Source organism: Phyllobates terribilis, unplaced genomic scaffold (assembly GCF_046119375.1).
Source record: "Phyllobates terribilis strain yellow unplaced genomic scaffold, ASM4611937v1 Scaffold_3__8_contigs__length_932513732, whole genome shotgun sequence".
In the NCBI taxonomy this organism is placed as follows: domain Eukaryota; kingdom Metazoa; phylum Chordata; class Amphibia; order Anura; family Dendrobatidae; genus Phyllobates; species Phyllobates terribilis.
Genome location: NW_027362763.1, coordinates 906,573,898 through 906,598,914, shown reverse-complemented (window position 1 = coordinate 906,598,914; position 25,017 = coordinate 906,573,898). Strand labels below are relative to the sequence as shown.

General features: G+C 40.9%; 1 protein-coding gene across 2 annotated transcripts in view; it reads right to left on the bottom strand.

Annotated features, from left to right (window-relative positions):
* Positions 1-25,017, bottom strand: part of ACOXL (acyl-CoA oxidase like) — a 612,189-nt gene that overhangs the window by 187,041 nt on the left and 400,131 nt on the right. For both annotated transcript variants that reach the window (XM_073672763.1, XM_073672762.1), the window contains exon 14: positions 17,959-18,068. In XM_073672763.1, the coding sequence (XP_073528864.1) occupies positions 17,959-18,068 (110 nt within the window). The remainder of the gene's footprint in view (positions 1-17,958; positions 18,069-25,017) is intronic.

Genomic DNA, 25,017 nt, shown 5'->3' with positions numbered 1-25,017 from the left:
GATAGTCGCATGGTAGAACAGATAGGTAGTTAACTACCTGCCGATAAGTGCTTAGCCCCACAGGAAAAAAGGTCTGGATAGACAAAAGGACCCCTGTGCAGGATCAATATATGGATCCTTTGCATTCCAATAATGTGTCTTTGGCCAATGCTGCATGGTGCTTTGAAGGTGGAAGTGGGCCCACTTATCTCTTGGGCCCTTTTGCAACTGTACAGGTTGTGCTAATGCTGTGTCCACTACTGACAACTGGGTTCCATCAACAGGACAAAACAGCAGCTAATAGATGTTTTAAGCTATTCCGGCCAGTGGAGCTTGTCATTCAGTTCTGGATGTAGTCCTTTAGCCAGCAAAGCCGTGATTTGATGTTGTAGAATGGCTCCACATAGATTCACACAGTCTGAATATCTAAGTTGGTGTGAAAACTTTTCCCTGGACAAACACACCCTGTATTAAGTTTGGCCAATTGCCTAGAATATTGGGGGCTTCTTCTGCCAATCCATTTGGTGACAGGAGATAGTTGGTGTTATGGTTCACTCTCATAGCTCTCAAGACAAAGGCAATATGGAGACTATGAACCCCACTTGCCTTGGTCAGGCTCAGAGACAGGATGTCTTGCAAAACTATAGTAAGACATTTGCACGATATAATCTCTTCTGCTTCTACAGCGGGGCTCCACCAAAAACTAACGGGCAACTTAATTGTCAGGCCTCAGTTTCAGAATTCAGAGCTTCTCGATGGCTACTGTCCAGGGGCATAACTATAGGTGTAGGAGTTGCAAATGCACCCATGTCCTGGAGACTAAAGGGGCCCAAAAGTCCCTTTTCCCCATATGAAAATACTGTTACTATTAAAGACCTGTGTTAGTTAGGGGCCCCACTGGAGATTTTGCATTGGGGCCCACAAGCTTCAAGTTACACCACTGCTACAGACTACAAACAAACCCCGTGTGAAGTCTGATACTGTAGTTATGAATTATTCCTTTGCATTTGCACTATTTGCTAGTTAATGAATTCAAGTTTTGGGATATTGCTTGAATGCCTTCTTGGAAAGATGTCCCAGTTGTGGGTACAGCTACTATAGTTCTGAAGATGGGTAGTCGATTCAGGGATTTATTCAGATTTTCATAAATGGAGTTGGAGAGGAATTTTCCTACTGATATAACAACAAGAGGCTATAAAGAAGCCAACAGATTAATGACAGTCTTCTTGCATAAGGCTTTGAGAATCTACAGATATGTAGACATCTTAGTTTATCATACAAAGCAATTAACCCCCTTCACTCCAGGGATAGTTAACATTTTTTCCTCCCCAAAACAGTCATATGACGGCTTTTGTTTTTGTGGGACAAGTTGTACTTTTGAATGACACCATTCATTTTACCATACAGAGTGCTGGAAAACGGGAAAAAATTCTAAGTGCAGTGAAATTGCAAAAAAAGTGCAATTCCACAATTGTTTTTTGGCTTTTTTATTTATCATGTACATTATTCTCCAGGTCAGTACAAGTTCACAGATACCAAATATGTATATATATGTGTGTATATATATATATATATATATATATATATATATATACACACAGTACAGACCAAAAGTTTGGACACACCTTCTCATTTAAAGATTTTTCGGTATTTTCATGACTATGAAAATTGTACATTCACACTAAAGGCATCAAAACTATGAATTAACACATGTGGAATTATATACTTAACAAAAAAGTGTGAAACAACTGAAAATATGTCTTATATTCTAGGTTCTTCAAAGTAGCCACATTTTGCTTTGATGACCGCTTTGCACACTCTTGACATTCTCTTGATGAGCTTCAAGAGGTAGTCACCGGAAATGGTTTTCACTTCACAGGTGTGCCCTGTCAGGTTTAATAAGTGGGATTTCTTGCCTTATAAATGGGGTTGGGACCATCAGTTGTGTTGTGCAGAAGTCTGGTGGATACACAGCTCATAATCCTACTGAATAGACTGTTAGAATTTGTATTATGGCAAGAAAAAAGCAGCTAAGTAAAGAGAAAAGAGTGGCCATCATTACCTTAAGAAATGAAGGTCAGTCAGTCCAAAAAATTGGGAAAACTTTGAAAGTGTCCCCAAGTGCAGTTGCAAAAACCATCAAGCGCTAAAAAGAAACTGGCTCACATGAGGACCGCCCCAGGAAAGGAAGACCAAGAGTCACCTCTGCTTCTGAGGATAAGTTTATCCGAGTCACCAGCCTCAGAAATCGCAGGTTAACAGCAGCTCAGATTAGAGACCAGGTCAATGCCACACGGAGTTCTAGCAGCAGACACATCTCTTCAACAACTGTTAAGAGGAGACTTTGTGCAGCAGGCCTTCATGGTAAAATAGCTGCTAGGAATCCACTGCTAAGGACAGGCAACAAGCACAAGAGACTTATTTGAGCTAAAGAACACAAGGAATGGACATTAGACCAGTGGAAATCTGTGCTTTGGTCTGATGAGTCCAAATTCGAGATCTTTGGTTCCAACCACCGTGTCTTTGTGCGATGCAGAAAAGGTGAACGGATGGACTCTACATGCCTGGTTCCCACCGTGAAGCATGGAGGAGGAGGTGTGATGGTGTGGGGGTGCTTTGCTGGTGACACTGTTGGGGATTTATTCAAAATTGAAGGCATACTGAACCAGCATGGCTACCACAGCATCTTGCAGCGGCATGCTATTCCATCCGGTTTGCGTTTAGTTGGACCATCATTTATTTTTCAACAGGACAATGACCCTAAACACACCTCCAGACTGTGTAAGGGCTATTTGACCAAGAAGGAGAGTGATGGAGTGCTACGCCAGATGACCTGGCCTCCACAGTCACCAGACCTGAACCCAATCGAGATGGTTTGGGGTGAGCTGGACCGCAGAGTGAAGGCAAAAGGGCCAACAAGTGCTAAGCATCTCTGGGAACTCCTTCAAGATTGTTGGAAGACCATTTCCAGTGACTACCTCTTGAAGCTCATCAAGAGAATGCCAAGAGTGTGCAAAGCAGTCATCAAAGCAAAAGGTGGCTACTTTGAAGAACCTAGAATATAAGACATATTTTCAGTTGTTTCACACTTTTTTGTTAAGTATATAATTCCACATGTGTTAATTCATAGTTTTGATGCCTTCAGTGTGAATGTACAATTTTCATAGTCATGAAAATACAGAAAAATCTTTAAATGAGAAGGTGTGTCCAAACTTTTGGTCTGTACTGTACATACACACCATGCATACATACACATATACCATGCATACATACACATATACCATGCATACATACATACATACCATGCATACATACACACATACCATGCATACATACATACCATGCATACATACACACATACCATGCATACATACACATATACCATGCATACATACATACCATGCATACATACACACATACCATGCATACATACACATATACCATGCATACATACATACATACCATGCATACATACACACATACCATGCATACATACACACCATACATACATACACATACATATATACATACACATACATATATACAAAAACACAAACACACAAGTACTAATCTATATCAAGTGTTCAGATAAACTGTGTAGCTGTTCAGCCACATAGTGCAGAGATCAGCTTGAGAGGGCTGCAGAAACCACTGTGGGTGATGGGGACACCATATATTTAGATCAGCTCTCTGCTACAGTGCTGTCCTGTGCGTCCCCTTGCAGTGAGCACTCCTCCCCCGACCTTTTCTCTGACAGATGCTGCTAGGAATGGAACAGTGGAAGAAGCAGAATACATACAGTAAGTTCTGCTCTTCCTCCACTATTGTCCCCACCCCTGTGTGCTGTGCAGCCCGGGCCCCTGGCTACAGGTGAGTATTCACCATTGGGACGCGCATTGCAGTAGCCAGAGGCTACAGCCAGCGAGCGCTCTCATCAGTCTGGTGAGGAAAGAGTTCATTGGCCAGCTCTCTCTCCCTGCATGCCCACTTTTTGAATTCCTGCACTGTGCACACCTCTCTCTCCCAACTCTATGTATCAGAATGATTACGAGCGTGATTGAGAGGGGCACCGTGCTGCTTGACATCGGGCCCCTCTCACTCCCGCCCATAATCTTGCCCCATTTTCCCTGCGTGGTCTGCTGCTATGGGCAGTACGCTCCTGCCTGCAAGAGCCCCCCCACCAACTTCGGGCCTCGGTGCAGTTGTACCAGCTGCACCCGCGGTATGTTTGCCCCTGCTTATGACCACAACACTTTAGACCAATCTGTCTCTTTCCATTGGCTGTGTTCTTTGGCTAACTCAAGTCAGACCTTCCGGTTCTTTGCAGAGATGAAAGGCTTCTTGACTGGAACTTGTGCATTCAATCCTACTGCTCTTAGCCGTCGTACCACAGTTTGGCGACTCACTTTGACCCCATATTCTTCGTTCATTTCGTATGAAATCAGTACAGCACTTTTATCGACATCAGATACTAACTAGGGTTTTACCCTATTGTGCACTTCTCCCTTCACAGTAACTGTGTATTCAACCATTTGCTTCTGGTTTACTAAAATCACCAGGATAAAAAAACAAAAAAGTAACAGACAAAAGTAATCACACTATAAAAAAAAAAAAAAAAAAAGTAAAACTTTTGGTCGCCACTGAATGACGTAAATATATGTCATGAGTCGTGAAGGGGTTAATAGCAATAAATATTTATTTTTTAGTAAACTAATTTATTTTGATTAAAGGGAATCCGTCAGTAGGATCAACCCTCCTAAGCCGTCTATATGGACATGCAGTGTAGAAGTATACAGCACTCCCTGGTTTGGAGATGAGGTGCTCGAGTAGGGTTCCAACCCGTCTACAAGCAAATAAGGAACTCAGCACTCAAATTTTAGTAAATGAAACATTATTTTTAATGGCAATCCAAATAGTTAATGTTTCGGTCCTAATTATTGGAACTGATTGCCATGCGGTATCCTCTCATGTTCTGCCAAACTGCAGCGCAGTTAGGAATGCGACATGAGTCGCTTTTGGAATGGTGCTGGAGGATACAGCACAGCTTACACACTGCTATGTATAGCAGAAATCACAATCTCATACGTACGCCGATCTCATATGAACGTTCACAGGAGGATCATGATGACAGATACGGGGATCATCAGCGCACCACGATCACATGACTGGGGCGGCATGAATAATGCGCTTCCGGCCGATGCATGTTAAATCCCGCTGTCAGTGATTGACAATGACAGCAGTTTATGCAGGACCGGATTCTTTCTGATGCAGTGCTACTAGAATTGCAGAAGAACTGTAGCTGTATGTATGCAATTGTGCACAAATCATGACTAAAACCACACTAGAAAAGGTGAAGGTCCTTTGGTCTGTCACATACAAAAGGTCCTGCACCTGAAGTGACCACATAGGATTGTATGCTTGTGTTAGTTCATGAATAAGCACTTCTCGCTCTGCGGGCATGTCAGAGAGATTTATAATTGCCACTCGCCTGTCCTGGCTGCAGTGCTACTCTGCGCGCCTTCCCTTTCTAGTGGCTATCTTTCTTTGCTCTTTTGTGAGTCAGGTAACTATGGTGACAGTGTCTGCACCGCTGGTATCATGTCACTAGGCCTCTTAAAGCCTGCTCAAGTGGTTGCACGCCACCTGAGTCTTCAGTAGTAGAGCACACTGCTACCACATGTGTTCTCTGAACTGAGACAATTGACTAACCCAACTCTGCGATTACTGGGCACTACTAAAATTATAATAAGTGTGACTCCTGAAAAACACTCCTCCAAACCTCCTTCAAAGAAGCTGTCTGAACACTCCGCGCTCAGCTACATCAAGGTATCTTTCTGAAGTCTCATCTGTGAAGTTCCAAGGTGCTGTATGCACACTTGGCTCTGCTACATTAAACTTCTTCTCTACTATCTCTGCTCTGCTGTTCCAAGGTGCTGTCCACAAACTCAGCTCTGCTGCAAAGTACTTGTCTGTCTACACAGCTGTGCTGTTCCACACTTTTGAGTCGCTGTTTCAAGTTACCCCTCTATCTACATAGCTCTGCTGTTCCAAGGTGCCTGTCTGCATATTCAGCTTCGCTGATCCCTGCACCATATCCAGCTCTACTGAAGTTCACTATTCGACAAGTTGTCTGGCCTATCCAACTCCACTGCATAAATGCCTCCCGTGCATGCTGCTGACCCGGACCTTGGAGAATCCACCTCATCAGGGGAATCATAACGTAATATTCAGGCCATGGATTCCAAAAGTGCAGTGGCCTCAACAACACTGCTATTGGACACTGATGATTTATCTGGACTGTTATTGCCACTTGCTATGAGCAAATTCAGCCCAAGGAAGTAATTCTGGCCAATTGTCCTGATGGGGCTTAGAGAAAAGCTGAAGATATTCTTCCATGGATTGATCGATCCTCTCCGTTTGCCCATTACCTTGGGAGTGGTAGGCAGAAGAGAAGTCTAAAGAAATTTTGCACAGGGTCCTCCAGAACCAGGAAACAAATTGTATACCATGGTCAGAATCTATGTGGGTAAGAATTCCAGAAAACCGGAAAATCTCTCAGAAGAACTCCTAGGCCAGATGTGGAGCAGATGGAAGTCAAGGCGCAGTACAGAATGAGGCATCTAGGAAAACAAGTCCGCCATGATCCAGATAGTATAGAACCCTTACCTACTGCCATTTCAGAAAGACATCGACACATCTTTTACCTGTCCACTGTCTTCCATAATTATAGTCTACTGCTGGGGCTGCCAGTGGTGGCCCCACACAGCCAGATATAATCTTGCCTGTCCCATTATACTTTATACTGTGCAGTTGATGCTGCTACCACTGCTGATAGACCGCCATACTCCCTGCCCATTATGCTCTATAGCTATATTGTACTTCTGCTGGGAACCCTACTCTGCACAGGGTAAATAAACCTGAAACTGCTGACAAAAAAGGGATAGTTTTTGTATGGCTTTCCAAACAGCAAACCTCTTGTTGTTACCCAAGAAGACAATTTTTGCACTGCTTGTTAAAAAGCTACTGTTTTTTCCTTTTTAAAAAAAAAAAAAAAAAAACCTGTTGCTACTCTCCAAACACAGATAATTTCTGGACCACTGCTTGTCAAAAAGCCATAGCTTCTTCCATGCTCACCGCCTGTGTAGAAACACTGGCATAACAGGCATCGAGTCACAAAACGGGCTCATTTCTTTTGCCATTTTTCATTAAAAAAAAAAAGTGCAACAGTGTATTGTGTTATTAAACCGGTAATTGGATACCACCATTTTGACATTGCTAAGGCTGTGTTTGCATTAAAAATGTTGAAAGGGGTTGACTAAAGTCCTGGGAGCCCTCAAAGGGTTAAACTTGTCTTTTAAGGGCAATTGGAGCCTTTGCAGTAATGGCAACGCAATTCATAGTGAATCGATGAGCCTCAAACAGAATTTTGGGAAAATTTCGGCAACGTTAGCGAATTAGAATTTCAAAAGATTTGATTATCTCTTCTAATAACAAGCAAACATCTGTTACTTTATCTTGTTGGATGATAATTTGATCATTTTTCTTTAACCATACAAACTTCTATCATGCCTTAGAGCAGGGATGTCAAACTCAAACACACAGAGAGCCAAAATGAAAAATTTGGACAAAGTCGGGGACCAACCAGTATACAGTATAATGGGCTCCACATAGTCCTCCATACAGAATGATGGGCCCCACATAGTCCTCCATACAGAATAATGGGCTCCGCATAGTCCTCCATACATAATAATGGGCCCCACATAGTCCTCCATACAGAATAATGAGCCCCACATAGTCCTCCATTCAGAATAATGGGCCCCACATAGTTCTCCATACAGAATAATGGGCCCCACATAGTCCTCCATACAGAATAATGGGCCCCACATAGTCCTCCATACAGAATAATGGGCCCCACATAGTCCTCCATACAGAATAATGGGCCCCACATAGTCCTCCATACAGAATAATGGACCCCACATAGTCCTCCATACAGAATAATGGGCCCCACATAGTCCTCTGTACAGAATAATGGCCCCACATAATCCTCCATACAGTATTATGGGCACCACATAGTCCTCCATACAGAATAATGGCCCCCCACATAGAGGTGGTGGTTATGGTGTCGCGGGCCAAATAAAACCACCCTGAGGGCCAGATTTGTCCCACGGGCCAGAGTTTGACATGTGTGCCATAGAGGCTTAGCCTTAAAACAAAGCTGCCTCTAAAGCTCTCCTTAATAGCACACCCTCTCGGTAGGATATCCAAGCTAATTTTGACAGGGCAACCATAAAAGGATTAAGACTGCAATGCATAGTCTACAGGAGAAACAAAAGCTTAGACAGCTGAAGATGCCCAAGATAAACCCAGTGTATTGGGAGAACACCAAAGCCCCCTTCATTGTCATACATTGTATAAATCAGGAAATCAGGATTTATATCAGGATATGAAATACCATTCACCATAGATGAATCTGGTAACGAGTCTGCAAGGTTCACTCTATAAGCTTCATTAACTAATTAAGCAGAATATAGCTGTATGACTTTATGTAATCTATTAGCCTTTTTTGCGGTTTTAGTTATAGCTGAATGATTTCATTTCTTTTTCTCTTTGCACTGTGATTGCTTGTTTGCTTACTTTCAGTCCTATGACTATGAATCATAATGATAGTTTCAGGTATTTTATGCTAGCAATTTCCTCTTTTGAATACAAATGAACAATGTCTATATCTTAGTACTATATTTGGATAATGTGCTATATCCGGCAAAGCAGTACACATTTTGTTAAATATAATTTAAAAAGTGTTACATTGGATTAATTACAGTATATAGCATTGATATATATAAAAACCAGAATTGTCCTGTAAATAACGCAATCAGCATTACAGGAAATAGGTGAATGTATGCGAATGTGTGAGAATTGACTGAAAATGTTTCCTGGGCATTATGGAGACATATTTCTATCATATAAAACAATAAAAAAATCAAATGCTTAACTACAGTTCCGTTTCAGAAATCAAATTTACCAGCAGAGGGAATTTTCACATATCATTCTGTGTCTGCTCATGATGCTATGATTAAAGGTAATTTGATTCCTAGTCTTATTAATGGCAGCCAAAACACTACCAGCTGGTCCATAGACTCCTCAGGGGCGATTCATCAAAGCTTTTATGCCAGAAAACTGTGGTATAAGGCACTGAAAAGTCTCAACATTTTTGTGCATCTTGGAGTTGTACAAAGATTTTGCGTGTTTTGTCATTGTCACATCAGTTTGTAGCAGCTCTGCCAAAATGCGTAGAGCTAGGGAGAAGCATGCCCATTAAACTCAGAAAAACTTCTGTTTTTCATGCCAAAAATGCTGCTTGGATCAGGTACACAATGATGCACAGCACTGAGAAGATGCGCAGAATATATTAAGTGGTATGCACCTCCATCGATTGTCCTCCATCGAGCCCATCACTAAGGATATCTGCACACCTTCAGGATTTGCAGCAGAAAAATCTGCTGTAAATACTGTTGTGTTGCAGGAAAAATACTGCGTAAAATATGTGCATTTTTTCCTTGCATTTTTAATGCATTTTTTACTTTCATTTTTCCCATGCATTGGAATGGGTGATAAGCACTGCAAAAACGTTGAACGAACTGGCATGCTGCAGAGCTGAAACTCCTTCAAATCTGCAAGGAAAAAATAAGCAATGTGTGCATGAGACTTCAGGAACCTCATTCAAGTCGCTGGTATTAGGAAATCCTTCAGTTTTTGAGAAAAAACATGACAAAAATGCTTAAAATATTTAACGTTTGCAAATACCCTAAGACTGGAGTGCACAATGACAGTCTTATTGAATCGGCCTCATAGACCGGTATGCAGTTAGCTTGTTTTTCTATTTCTATGTCCTGCCTTTCTCCATATAGAGAAAAAATAACTAATTGTAACTAATACAATACCTTACAGAGCAGTCGAATCTGACAAATTTTCCACACCTCTTTAAGGCCAGTATTACACATCCATGTCTCACAATCCGTGCACAGACTGGCCACATATCTACTGACCCAAAATTGACAGCCTCATAGACATAAAGCTTACTACTTACTTTGCACTGCTCTTTAAGATACAGACAGAAAAAATAACCTGCACTTTCAAAACAAGAAATAGGTGTGTACAGGTGCTTACTAGGAGCAGCTATATATGGAAATATAATATATATATATTTCAGGAAATATATGAAATTTGAATAGCATTACTGCTATAGAAAATAGAAATAAATGAGAAATCTAAGTGCATAAATTGACCAATTCATGTGTTCCTGGTAGCCACAATAAGGCATCTTTCGTTATACAGGACCCTGCCAATGTGAACTCCTCTCTAAGAGACAAAAGTCTGCATGTGTATAGGAATGCAAGATCCTGCTGCAATTAAAACCGCCTGTGGCTTAGAGGTGGAGTGCTACTTTGTTAACGCTTTAAGATACAGTGGTGTGAAAAAGTGTTTGCCTGCTTCCTGATTTCTTACTCTTTGCATGTTTGTCACACTTAAATGTTTCAGATCACATAAACAAATTCAAATATTAGACAAAAATAACACAAGTAAACACAAAATGCAGTTTTTAAATGAAGGACTTTATTATTAAGGGAAAAAGAAATCCAAACTTACAGGGCGCTGTGTGAAAAAGTGATTGCCCCCACTTAAAACATAAATTTACTGTGATTTATCACATCTTTGGGAAGCGGAGTTCAATTTCCCTAGCCACACACAGGCCTGATTACCGCCACACCTATTCTCAATCAAGAAATCAATTAAATAGGACCTGCCTGACAAAGTGAAGTAGACCAAAAGATCCTCAAAAGCTAGACATCATGCTGTGATCCAAAAAAATTCAGGAACAAATGAGAAACAAAAGTATTTGAGATCTATCAGGCTGGAAAAGTTTATAAAGAAATTTCGAAAGCTTTATGACTCCTGCGAATCACAGTGAGAGCCATTATCCACAAATGGTAAAAACATGGAACAGTGGTGAACCTTGCCCCAAGAGTGCAGCGACAACTCATCCAAGAGGTCACAAAAAAACCCACAACAACATCCAAACAACATCATCATCACAACAATATCCAAAGAACTGCAGGCCTCATTTGCCTCAGTTAAGGTCAGTGTTCATGACTCCACCATAACAAAGACACTGAGCAAAAATGGCATGCATGGCAGAGTTACAAGACGAAAACCACTTATGAGCAAAAAGAACATAAAAGACTCATCTAAGTTTTGCCAGAAAACATGATGATCGCCAAGACTTTTGGGAGAATACTCTGTGGACTGACAAGACAAAAGTTGAACTTTTTGGAAGGCGTATGTCGCATTACAGAAGTAACACAGCATTTCAGAAAAGGAAAATTATACCAACAGTAAAATATGGTGGTGGTAGTGTGATGGACTGTGGCTGTTTTGCTATGGTAAATGGAACCATGAATTCTGCTGTCTACCAAAAAAATTCTGAAGGAGAATGTACGGCCTTCTGTTCGTGACTTCAAGCTGAAGCGCATTTGGGTTATGCAGCAGAACAATGATCCAAAACACACCAGCAAGTCCACCTCTGAATGATTTAAGAAAAACAAAATTAAGACTTTGGAGTGGCCTAGTCAAAGTCCTGACCTTAATCCGATTGAGATGCGGTGGCATGACCTTAAAAAGGCGGATCATGCTTGGCAACCCTCCAATGTGGCTGAATTACAACAATTTTGCAAAGATGAGTGGGCCAAAATTCCTCCAGAGCGTTGTAAAAGACTCATTGCCAGTTATTGCAAATGCTTGATTGCAGTTGTTGTTGGGTGGCCCAACCAGTTATTAGGTTTAGGTGGCAATCACTTTTTCACACAGGGCCCTGTAGGTTTGGATATCTTTTTCCCTTAATAATAAAGACCTTAATTTAAAAACGGCATTCTGTGTTTACTTGTGTTATCTTTGTCAAATAGTTAAATTTGTTTTGTGATCTGCAAGATTTAAGTGTGACAAACATGCAGAACAATAAAAAATCAGGAAGGGGGCAAACACTTTTCCACACTCCTGTACACTGCACACTTATGTTTATACACCCAGATTTCCAATTATCTTGACTGTCAATGACTGTTTTATTGCTTGTAATCTTTAGCTCAGATAAAGGGGCTCTCCGGGACTATTTTATTTTTTTACTATGGGCCAAATAACGAACAGGTAGTAGTTAACCATTTGCCTGCTCTGCCTGTTGCCGATCTCTGCAGGCTTAGAGTGGTTACAGACCTCTCCTGCAGGTAAATCACATCGACAGATCAGCTGCTTCTCTTCTGGTCTGCTGATGTGACTGCTGATAGGCAATGGGGTGCCAGCTGTCAAACTGTTGGGAGCCAACTATCACGCCCCATCGACAGAGCAGCGCCGAAGACCTGTTCTGCTGACATGAGCTGCAGAATTGCCAGTAGGATCAGTTTGGGTTGAACAGAAAGGTAGATAGCAACTACTGGCCTGTTCGTTCATAGGCCCATAGTGGAAAAATAAAATGGTCCTGGAAAACCTCTTTAATGACCTCAACCTGTCCTGCCCGCTTTGCCATTTGGCTTGGGAACAAACAACAAGATCTAAAAGCTTTGACTTTGGCCTCCATCAACTTAATTCCTGCCTATAACAGCAGATGAAACCTTTGAGGTCTTCCATGAGTACAAGATTCTCAGCTGGTTCCATTCTCTAGAAAAGTCAGAGCAGATTTGATTAAAGGGGATTGTCTGTTTTCAGAGAAAAATTAGCCTAATAGGCTTCAATTAGTAAAGCTTCAGGAGGTAAAAATAGCTTATTTTGTTATTTTCTTATTTTAAAGCACCATCTACCCATCGCCTTTTTTTTTCTAAAAAACAGACAACCCCTTTAATGGTTCACAGAGAATGTGTTTGGATGCTCAGTAATTATGAGCGCAAGTGCTCGTTACTCGAGTTTGCCTAGGGTGTTTGGCTAAGCACAGAGTATCGCGGGTGCTCGAGTGACAAGTTCAAGTCCCCGCGCCCGCATGTTTTGTGCCTGTTAGACAGCCACATGCGCGGATTGCCCGTGTATGGCAGGAAATCCCCGCATGTTTTGTGGCTGACAGCTGTGAAACATGTGGCCGCGGGACTCGAACATGTCACTACAACACCCGCGATACTCTGTGCATAGCCGAGCACCCTAGACAAACTCAAGTAACAAGCACTTGTGCTCATCACTAGTGCTCAGTAGAGTTTCCTGTGAAATGATAAAATAACATACAGAAAGCTTTACTGGGACCACAGCCTTATAAGAAATAACATACTGCCTCATATTTCCTAGCTTATTAAAAGAGGAACTCTAAGGCTGTGTTCATACATTATGGCTGTGTTGCACTTTTGTCCCGCAATCGAGGCAAAATACATCGCTTTGCAAGGCAAAAAGCCGTAACGTGTGAACACAGCCTAAGAAAACCATAGTTGACCATAGTTATTACTCATCATAAGGCTGTGTGCCCACTATGCGTTTTTTAAGCGTTTCTGCAGCGGCAATTCCGCAGCGGCAATTCTGCCACAGAAACGCTTAAAAAACGCTTGGTAGAAGGCCTGCCATGTCCCCCAATGATAATCCGCATGTGCTGTGCACATGCTGCGGAAATTTCCGCTGTGGATTATCATTGCGGAAAAATCCGGAGCACTACCAATTATTTTGCAGAATCACTGCATTTTTGCCACCATTGACTTGCATTGAATCGCTTAATATCCGCATGACTACATGTGCACATGCGGATATTAAGCAATTCAAATTGCGGATGGTACCCGGGTCTGGAGAAGAGGAGACTCTCCTCCAGACCCGGGTACCATAGTACCTGTAAAAAAAAAAGAATTTAAAATAAAAAAAAAACATATTATACTCACCTTCTGATGGCCCGCGGTCTTCTATCCGGTACGTCTTGGCTTCCTGGTGGCTCGCGATGGAGTTAAAGGACCTGCCATGACGTCATTCAATCATGAGACAGGTCACGAGACCGCTGACATCGGCGGTCGTGTGACCTGTCACATGACTAAATGACGTCATGGAAGGTCCTTTTACACCACCGCGAGACCGGACGCATCGGTGAAGGAGACTGGGGGCCATCGGAAGGTGAGTATAATGTTTTTTTTTATTTTTTTTTACCATTTTTATTCTTTTTTTTTAACTAACTTGGTCACGCTATATAAAATCCATGCCGGTTGCATGGATTTATATAGTGTGACTAAGTTGTCAAGCACTTTCCAAGTGATGCTAAAATCGCTTGGAAAGCGCTTAACAACCCGCGTGCGAAATCGCATGTTCAAAACGCTTCTACCTTGCAGAAAAAACGCATGTACAATCCGCATGTACAATCCGCATGCGTTTTTTCTGCCAGGGAGATGCAGAAACGCTCAGGAAAAAATCCGGAGCATTTCTGCATCGTGGGCACATAGCCTAAGACTTTTTCCACTATTTTTGTAGAATAATGTGTAAAAATTATTGAGGAGGAGAAAAGATAGGCAAAGATCTTACAATTTCTGCAATCATGAAACAAGTTAGTTTGTTCACAGATCTACCAAAATCCATAACTACATTACCAATGATACTCTTTTGTATATTTCAAAAATGTTATATAGCTATTAATTTAAGTAACTTTTACTTGCTAGTAGCAATGATAATGATATGTAAAGCAAACATATCTCTCTGTACACTAAATTGAGTGCTCGTATCTCTAATATTAGTAAAGGTTATGTGACGAAATAATGTATAGAATATGCATCTTCACTGTGCAGGAATCCAGATTCTAGATAATTGACATGTTAAATGTATTGGCACAGCACACACAAAAACAAATTAAATACACATAAAAGTATGCCGAATGCTGAGCCCAAAGGCACATTACAATGTATCAGGAACAAAGCCTTATACTTCCACGGTCTGAAGTGGTCCCTGCTGGAGGAAAATGGCATTGCAGTTTCATTTTACACAATCATTTCACCTGTGAATAATATTTGACAAAAACTGAACTAATTGTTCCTAATTTATTAGTATTAAACAATAAATTGTGTTTTTATTGCAAATTCTGCATTTCACAATAAAATAGAGATTAGCTAGTCTGAGTTGAAACGAATATAAATAAATTACTACAATGCACCATATGTCAGCAAGCTACAAATTCTTACCACGTTTGGCTATATTAGGATTTAATTACCAGAGCTATGTTTCTATGATCACTGACATTATCACCAATCTTTTATGTTCATGTAGATCTATTCCTAAGCTATATGAATATAAACAGAACATGAATTGGTAGGAGGTGGATCTGAACGTCTGCAGATCTGTGTCTGTTATCCTTAGCAGCCACATAATCATCATTATTCAAGGGGGCTAAATAACACTGTATTGTAAAATATAACGCTCATAATTAGAGGTAAAGATTAATAAATGCAGCTGAAAAAAATCAAGAGGAAATAAATGGTCAAGTAAAAGCCCCACAACTGAATCTCATTGAGATGCAGTCCGAGAATTTACATTTTCCACTGAAGGAAACGTGATTTTGGTGCATATTTTGCAAAATATTATTCCTATTTTGTATTGATTACATCATCTTTATATTAATATACAATTGCAAGGAAGATCCAGTATTACTATGTTTAAAAAACTAAATAAATTAACATAGCTTCTTGCTATAACTATAAGACTATGTTCACATACAGAGATTTTGCTGCACTTTTCTATGCAAATTTAAAAGCTGCTTTTTACAGTACCAGCAAAAACTACGAGATTTTAGAAATCTCATGTACACGATTGTTTTTTTTTTCCTGACTGAATCTGAACATACAGCGTTTCGCAAATCTGCAGCATGTTAATTCTTAAAACATAAATAAGGGCACTCAAAAATGCCCAACAACCAGAGTATATTAGACCACAAATATTTATTAATTATATACAAATTCTAACAATAAAATCAAACACAGAACTGCTAAAAACGGGGATACACGCTCCTTATATCATATTGTCCATGATTGCAATCATATATTCATTTAAATGTGTATGGACAAAATGATTAGAAAAAATGCAAGAAATTACTATACAGTCATGAAAATATGTTATACGGTACCAATTAATCAAACAGCAATAAACTGTAAAGTGACTAGTGCCTATATGTCAAAATTAATTATATATATATTATTCTGCACTCATTCATCTAACAATAATAATTGATCCAGACCACAGCAGTTTGGTAAAGTGACAGGTGCATACAGGTCAAGGTAAATGATAGGTTGGTGTTGAACGTAAACTATATTAACATATTACATTGCATCAATCGATCTGACCACAATAAGTTGTAGAATGACTAGTGCATATCAGATTGAGGTAAATTACAGCACAATAGTAATACCAGCCTTTTAGAAAAATGCCCAATAAATGAATAGCTATTGATTTATAAAATATCAAATGTCCCTAAATATAACAATATATAACATTTAGCTATAAAGACAAATGTCAAGAAAAGAAGGACAAAATAAACAATGAGGTTACAGTAATCACAGAAGAGATGAAGGTGATAGAAGGTGCAAGTGTCTGCAAAGCTCCAAACTTTATCCCTTTCAGGTAAGTATAGACGTTATAGCTACGTACACTTACATATGTGTATACAACATGGAGAGAGATCCCCGGCACCCCAACGCGTGTTTTGCCCTTTTCTTCGTCAGGGGGTGTGTTTATGGTAAGAGGAAGGTGCATTTAAATAGGGTGTACTGCCGAATGGCAGATCTCAATTACTGTTGTTAGATGAATGGGTGCAGAATAATATATTAATATAGTCGGCATTGGATAAATGAGTTGTCATTTATTTTGATTTTATAGGCGCTGGTCACTTTACAATTTATTGCTGTTTGATTAATTGGTGCAGTATAACATATTTTCATGACTGTATAGTAATTTCTTGCATTTTTTCTAATCATTATGTCCATGCACATTTAAATGAATATATGATTGCAATCATGGACAATATCATATAAGGAGCGTGTATCCCCGTTTTTAGCAGTTCTGTGTTTGGTTTTATTGTTAGAATTTGTATATAATTAATAAATATTTGTGGTCTAATATACTCTGGTTGTTGAGCTTTTCTGAGTGCCTGTATTTATGTTTTGATATTCATATTGGGTTACAGCCTGTTTATATATAGGCATAGATTCCTGAATGAGCTTATTTTTGAAGAATGCCAATTCTTTCAGCATTTTTTTCAGCGTTTTTTCAGCCATAGAAAGCAGTGAAAAAGTGAAAAAATGATGCAAAAAACCTTTTGCAGCATTTTCCGAGGCATTTTTGATGAATAAAACTAACTTTATTAAACATGTACTGGAGAAAAAGCACACATGTAACCTGCACCCAAAAAAATGCAGCAAAAAAAAAATAGCAATGAAATGCTGCAAAAAAGCAGTAAAGATATAAAAAGAACAGGAGTTTTGAACGCATTGTTTTTCCTGCCAAGAAAGCAGGTTTTGGCTACAGAAAAAAAGCAGAAAAATGCTTAATGTGAACATAGCCTTAAAGTCGTAAGTATGGAAATGATGAACATGTATATTGTCCATAGAAATAATTAACACCGCATCAAATTTCACATGAAAAATTGCCAAAAAAGGGAAACATAAATGACAAAAGCATACAAATCAAATATATATTATCTCTGAGGTAAAGAAATAGAAGATTGGACAAATGAGAAGAACCCAAGCAACAAATGAGCGTCTGCTTTTCTTTAATATGGATAGCAGGCATGTCTACATGGACCAGTAAGTCGGGTAAATATGTTCACACAAATGGTTGTTCATCGGATCAACTGCTCATGAAGGCAGGCCTAAATTATAGCAAGACCTTTTACTTTGATGTAGTTATGCAATTAAAGAAAATATTATTATGCCCCTAGATGTAAATATCAATATGTAATAGCCTTGTATATTAATTAAAATAAACACTGCATATGCAAACCTTGTTCTTAGCCGATCACCAATGGAGCTGATCCAACTTCTGAGAAGACCAAATACTGGGCTTTCCTCATACTGCCTTGTGTACTGTGCAAGAAGTTCTCGAACTACTACCTGAAAAACAAATTTATTCCAATAAGGTTTATTGTGTTTACAAAAAACTGATAAAAACATCAATCGTTGTGCAAAAAAGGCAAAAATAAAAACGTTTCAAGATGCAAATCTACAAATAGTGTGATCCGATGTCTTATTCCAGAGAAAGCCATGTTTTTCTTAATATGTAAATAAGCTGTTAAGATCTATGGGTCTCTCTGAGAATCTGCCTCCAGATCTTGTTATATAACGGTTCATCTTACAGCTTCCTTTTAATAAAAGATCCTTCTCAAACAGATTAATTGATCCTAGCGTGAAGAAAGCTTAAATTAAAAAAGGTCTAACATAATGTTTATCTTATCGCTATATGGTATACTAGTGAACGCAATCTGTCATTCCTAGAGGCTGACATTTCAGACCTGGACACATATATGTTTGTGTGTGTATGTATACATTACTATCTATTGTGTTTGCGTGTGTGTGTGTGCGCGCATGTATGTGTGTGGATACACACAAATAGGTACGTACATTCATACATACATACAGTTGAAACCAGAAGTTTTCATACACTATATCAACAGACACATATGCATGTTTTTCTCAATATCTGACATGAAATAAGAATAAACTCTTCCCGTTTTACATCAATTAGGATTACCATAATTTTTAATATTTGCCAAATGCCAGAATAATGAGAGAGAGAATGTTTTAAGGCATTTTTATTACTTACTGCAAAGTCAAAAGTTTACATACATTTCATTAGTATTTTGCACCATTACTCTTAAACTGAATGACTTGGGTCAAATGTTTGGGATATCCTTCCACAAGCTTCTCACAATAGTTGCTTGGAATTTGGGCCCATTCCTCCTGACAAAACTGGTGTAACTGATCCAGGTTTGTAGGTCACCTTGCTCGAACCTGCCTTTTCAGCTTTGCCCATAAATTTTCAATAGGATAGAGATCAGGGCTTTGTGATGGCTACTCCAAAACATGGACTGTGTAATCCTTAAGCCACTTTGTTACCATTTTGGCAGTATGCTTCCGGTCATTGTACATTTGGAAGACCCATTTCTGCCCAAGCTTTAACTTCCTGGCTGATGTCTTGAGATGTTGCTTCAGTGTCGCCACATAATCTTTTCTCATGATGCCATCTATTTTGTGACGTGCACCAGTTCTTCCTGCAGCAAAACAACATCACAACCTGATGCTGCTACCCCCGTGTTTCACAGTTGGGATGGTATTCTTAGGCTTTCAAGATTCTCCCTTTTTCCTCCAAACGGAACAATGGTCATTATGCCCAAAACATTCAATTTTAGTTTCATCAGACCACAGGACATGTCTCCAAAAATTAAGGTCTTTGTTCCTGTGTGCATTTGCAAACATTAATCTGTCTTTTTTATGTTTCTTTTGGAATAATGGCTTCTTCATAGCAGAGTGGCCTTTCAGCCCATGTTGATACAGTACTCGTTTCACTGTGGATAATAACACAATCTTACGAGCTTCCGCCATCATCTTCACAAGGTCTTTTGCTTTTGTCCTTCGGTTGATATGCACGTGTCGGACCAAAGCACATCCATCTCTAGGACACAGATCCAGTCTCCTTCCTGAGCGGTATGATGGCTGGACATTCCCATCTTGTTTGTACTTGCGTATAATTTTTTGTACAGATGAACGAGGCACCTTCAGGTATCTTGAAATTGTACTCAAGGATGAGCCAGATTTGTGCTAGTCCACAATTCTCTTCCGGATATCTTGGCTGATTTCTTTAGACTTTCCCATGATGCTATACAAAGAAGGAGTGTGTTTCGGGTGTGCATTAAAATACATCCACAGGTGTGTCCCTAATTAACTCAGATGTTGAAAAAACAGAAACTTCCAAATACATGACATCATATGGGCAGTCCAGACTTGTTTAAAGGCATAGTAATCTTAATGTATGTAAACTTTTGACTTTGCAGTAAGTAATAAAAATGCCTTAAAACATTCTCTCTCTCATTATTCTGGCATTTGGCAAATATTAAAAATTATGGTAATCCTAATTGATGTAAAACGGGAAGAGTTTATTCTTATTTCATGTCAGATATTGAGAAAAACATGCATATGTGTCTTTTTACATAGTGTATGTAAACTTCTGGTTTCAACTGTATACATGTGTTTGCGTATATTATCAGCTATTGTGTGTGCATATATATACAGCTCTGGCAAAAATTAAGAGACCACTGCAAAATTTTCATTTTCTCTGATTTTTCTCTTTATAGGGTATATTTTTGAGCAAAATGTACATTGTTGTTTTATTCTATAAACTACTGACAACATGTCTCCGAAATTCAAAGTTAAAAATGTTGTATTTATTTGCAGCAAATGAGCAATCGTCAAAATAATAAAAAAGAAACAGTGCTTTCAGACCTCAAATAATGCTAAGAAAACAAGTTCTTATTCATTTAGAAACAACAATACTCATGTTTTAACTCAGGAAGAGTTCAGAAATCAATATTTGGTGGAATAACCATGATTTTTAATCACAGCTTTCATGCATCTTGGCATGCTTTCCACCAGTCTTTCATACGGATTTTGGTTGACCTTATGCCACTCCTGGCACAAAAAATGTAAGCAGTTCTTCTTTGTTTGATGGCTTGTGACTATCCATCTTCCTCTTGATTACATTCCAGAGGTATTCAATGGGGTTCAGGTCTGGAGATTGGGCTGGCCATGACAGGGTCTTGATGTGGTGCTCCTTCATCCACACATTGATTGACCTAGCTGTGTGGCATGGGGCATTGTCCTGCTGGAAAAAACAGTCCTCAGAGTTGGGGAACATTGCCTGAGCAGAAGGAAGCAAGGGTTTTTCAAGGATAACCTTGTATGCGGCTTGATTCATACGTCCTTCGCAAAGATTAACCTGCCCAATTCCAGCCTAAATCCCCAGGTCATCACCAATCCTCCACCAAATTTCACAGTGGGTGCAAGACACTGTGGCTTGTATGCCTTCCAGGTCTCCGTCTAACCATTAGATGACCAGGTGTTGGGCAAAGCTGAAAATTAGACTCATCAGAGAAGATTACCTTACTCCAGTCCTCTATGGTCCAATCCTTATGGTCTTTGGCAAACTTCAGCCTGGCTCTCCTTTGCGTCTGATTGATGAAAGGCTTTTTCTACCTTTACATGACTTGAGGCCTGCCTCTAGGAGCCTGTTATGAACTGTTCTTGCGTGCACTTCACCCCAGCTGCCATTTGCCATTCCTTTTGTAGGTCACTTGATGAATGGGTTAATCAGCCATCTTGGTGCTAGGGTGATTAAACACCTGTAGAAAGGGAATAGTAGTACATACTCAGAGGATAAAATCACAGCCTTTCAGAGCATTTGGAGTGGGGAGGGCTTGGAAGTAAAAGCTCTGAGCTGTTTTGGTCAAATGAAGGAAAGACAGACCTGGGATTGTTTGTTCCTGAAACGAGCTGGTACCCATAGCAAAAAGGACAGTGCCATACGTTATGGTTATGTTTTGTTTTTCCTGTTAGGCCAGGAAGGCCGTGTTTTGCTAACATTGCTGTAGTTTCTGCAGTGCTCTTAATAAACTCAGCAGAAGATTTAAAGAAACAGCATTCCTGTGTACCTCTATGTGCAACCAAGTGAGTGGATCTACCACAGTTGGTGTTAGAAGTGTGGGCAAGATCCCCAGGAAGCAAGTGTGTCGGCTGTGAACAGACTGCATGTCCTGGGTGAAGGTGGCTGTGAGCATGGAACAGCAGTCAGACAAAATGGAGGAAGTGATCAAGCACCTGGTCCAAAGCCAACACCAGCAGCACCTACAGCAGCTGCAACAGCACTGGGAGCAACAGCAGCGGCAGCTCCAGCAGCAATGGGAGCAACAGCAGCACAGGGAGCAGAAGCAGCTCCAACAGCAACAACTGCAGAAGCATCAGGAGCAGCAGCAGTATCAGGAGCAAATGCAGCAGCAACAGCTGGCACAACAGGAGACATGTAAGCTGCTTATGCAACAGCTGCAGCAGAAGCACAAGAAGCAGCTCCAACAGTACCAGCAACAGAGTTCACAACAGCAGCAGACTGATTTACTCACAGAGGCAGTTCGCGGCATGGCAGTGGCTCAAACGCCATTGTCAGCTGATGATTTCTCTGTCCGGAAGGCGGTGAGGAGAGTCGCACAGAAAATGACTCCGGGTGATGACATAGAGGCCTTTTTAACAGTTTTTGAAAGGGTTGCCGATAGAGAGAAACTTCCACCAGAGCCGTGGGCAGAAGTCCTGGCACCATACTTAACGGGGAAGCCACAAAAGGCCTTCTATGATTTGGCTTTACAGGACTCCAAAGAATACGAATAACTGAAAACAGAAATTTTGGCACGCTTGGTGGTGACAATGAATGTCAGGGCACAACGGGTCCAGCGCTGTGCCTATCATCGTGACAAAGCCCCTTGCTCCCAAATGTATGATCTGCTGCACTTCATCCAAAAGTGGTTACAGCCGGAGTCCTCTACCCCAGCGCAGATGGTGGAACGAGTTGTAATGGACCGGTTCGTGCACTCCCTTCGCGCAGACTTGGGTTGCCCGGGGAGATCCCCAGAATGCAGATGACTTGGTTGGACTAATCGAAAAGGTATCGGGGTCAACGGATTCGTGAGGAGGCAACCCATTCCATTCTGGAGGGAGGAGATTAAAAAGAGGGTGGGGGTCCAAAGTCCAAGGGGGCGGTAGAGATCATGCCAAGGCCCTCATCAGGGGATGTAATTTGCTGGAAATGTCACAGTCCAGGTCATATAGCAGCCCATTGTCCCCTGACCACCGAGCAAATGGACTGTAGCATAGGACGCCAGTGTTCCTTCTACGCCTATCCAGGTTGCAGTGTGGACTGTCCACCTGGCAAGGGGCCCCAAACTTGTCCTGTAACAGTGAATGGCCTGCAAATGACTGGACTACTAGACTTAGAAAGTTCAATGACCCTCGTAAGGGCCACACTCCCTCTCCAATTGATCCCTAGGAAGGTTGGCGTCTTCTGAATTCACGGGGAAGCTAAAGACTATCCGGTGGCCAGAGTGGTCATTGAGAAGGCCCAAGGTACTAAGTCCCATTAGGTCGGCGTGGTCCTGGATTTGTTGCACCCAATCATAGGCCGGGACTTTGTGTTGTTTTGGGACTTGTGGGGGAGGGGTGGAGACCTGGATTACTCGAGTAAGAAACGGGTTGGCCCTAAAATAGTCTCACCAACCACAGAGTCTGAGGGCTTTCCCTTCTGTGTAATGGGAAAAGAGGAGCACATAGTATTCCCTGAGGCAGACATTCCTGAGATATGGGGTGACCAGAGAAAATTTGGGGTTCACTCAACATAGAAACCTATGGCTAAAAGAAGTGTTCAACAAGGTAACCGTCATAAACGGCATAGCACAGGAGTCGGGGGCTGACACCAGGTTTCCCTATTTTATGTTGCGTGGGGTCTTATTGTACAAGTTAATAAAGTGAGGGAGGAAATAGTGGAGCAGTTGTTGGTACCACCACCCTATAGACAAAGGGTGCTGGATAGAGCCCATTCACATGTCTTAGGTGACAAAACTCAAGAACGAGTTATGCAGAGGTTCTATTGGCTCAGATGTCACAGAGAAATCCTAAGATATTGCAAGTCCTGTCCCACCGGCCAGTTAAGTGCTACCACCTCTTTCGTCCAAAATTCTCTCATGCCGGTATCCATCAAAGCAGGGCAACAGAGGGATCCCGTTGAACCTCCATGTGGGCTGGACAAGCCAGAAGGGGACACTGAAAATGTCACAGTGACAGAGACACTGTCACCAGCCCAGAAACAACAGTGCCGAGAACTACTTCAGCGGAATAGGGACCTGTTCTCGAAGTTGCAAGGACGTAGGTAGGTGGTTGAACATGAAATCCTGATGGAAACACATGTGCGGATGCCTGCAGGAGAGTAGCGTTTCTGCAACAACCACAGGAAACTAAATGTGATGTCGAAATGTGTTGTGTATCCAATACCCTGCATTAATGATCTCATGGAGAAGCGAAGGTCAGCCAGATACATCACCGCCCTGGACCTAACGAGAGGTTACTCCCAAATCCTTCTCTCTCAAAGTGCAAAGTAAAAGACGGCCTCTTTTACACCTGACGGTAGCTTCCAATAGACCAGAATTCTATTCAGGCTGCAAGAAGCCCCAGCTACATTCTGGAGGGCCATAGACCGGACCCTAGCCCCTCACAAAAAGTATGCCGCAGCTTACCTCGAAGATATTGTAATATTCAGCCCGGATTGGGGAAGTCATCTGCAGAAAGTCCAGACCATGCTGGATGCGCTGAGGAAAGTGAGGCTTACCATAAACCCAAAGAAGTGTACCATTGAGAAAAAGAAGGGAAAATACCTGGGCTATATCGTTGGAAGAAACAAAGTAAAGCTGCAAGTGAATAAGGTGTAGGCAGTCCAAAATTGTCCGAAACCAGTTTCCAAGGAACACCTTCAGCCATTTCTGGGAATGGTGGGATACTATATGAAGCTAGTGTGGTACCCTACTAATAATGTTTAATTATAGTCGAGGGGTTAAAAATGATAATCTTTATTGAGATGATATTAAAATAGAACCCAGAGTACAGTAGGTAACTAAATGCACCACATATATAAAATATACACTCTGAATGTACTAGAAAAGAACATGTAATCACAATATATTCCAACAAGGACAGAGATGCCCCAAAGAGTATGGCAATAAGAACCATTAATGTGGTATGATCCTATCCCACTGGTATAACCAACTCTGATGCAGACAAGGGGGATCGGGGGATCAATTAGGATCTGTACAGACCCAATATATAGATATCAGTCACCCCCACAATAGATCATAACAGGATTAGCAGGCTTTATGGCCACTTGTGGGACACATACAGCACAGGGCTAAATAAGTAGTGTTTACACTGTGTATATGGCCATGTCAACACAGGCCTGGGAAAGTACATAGTAACGAGG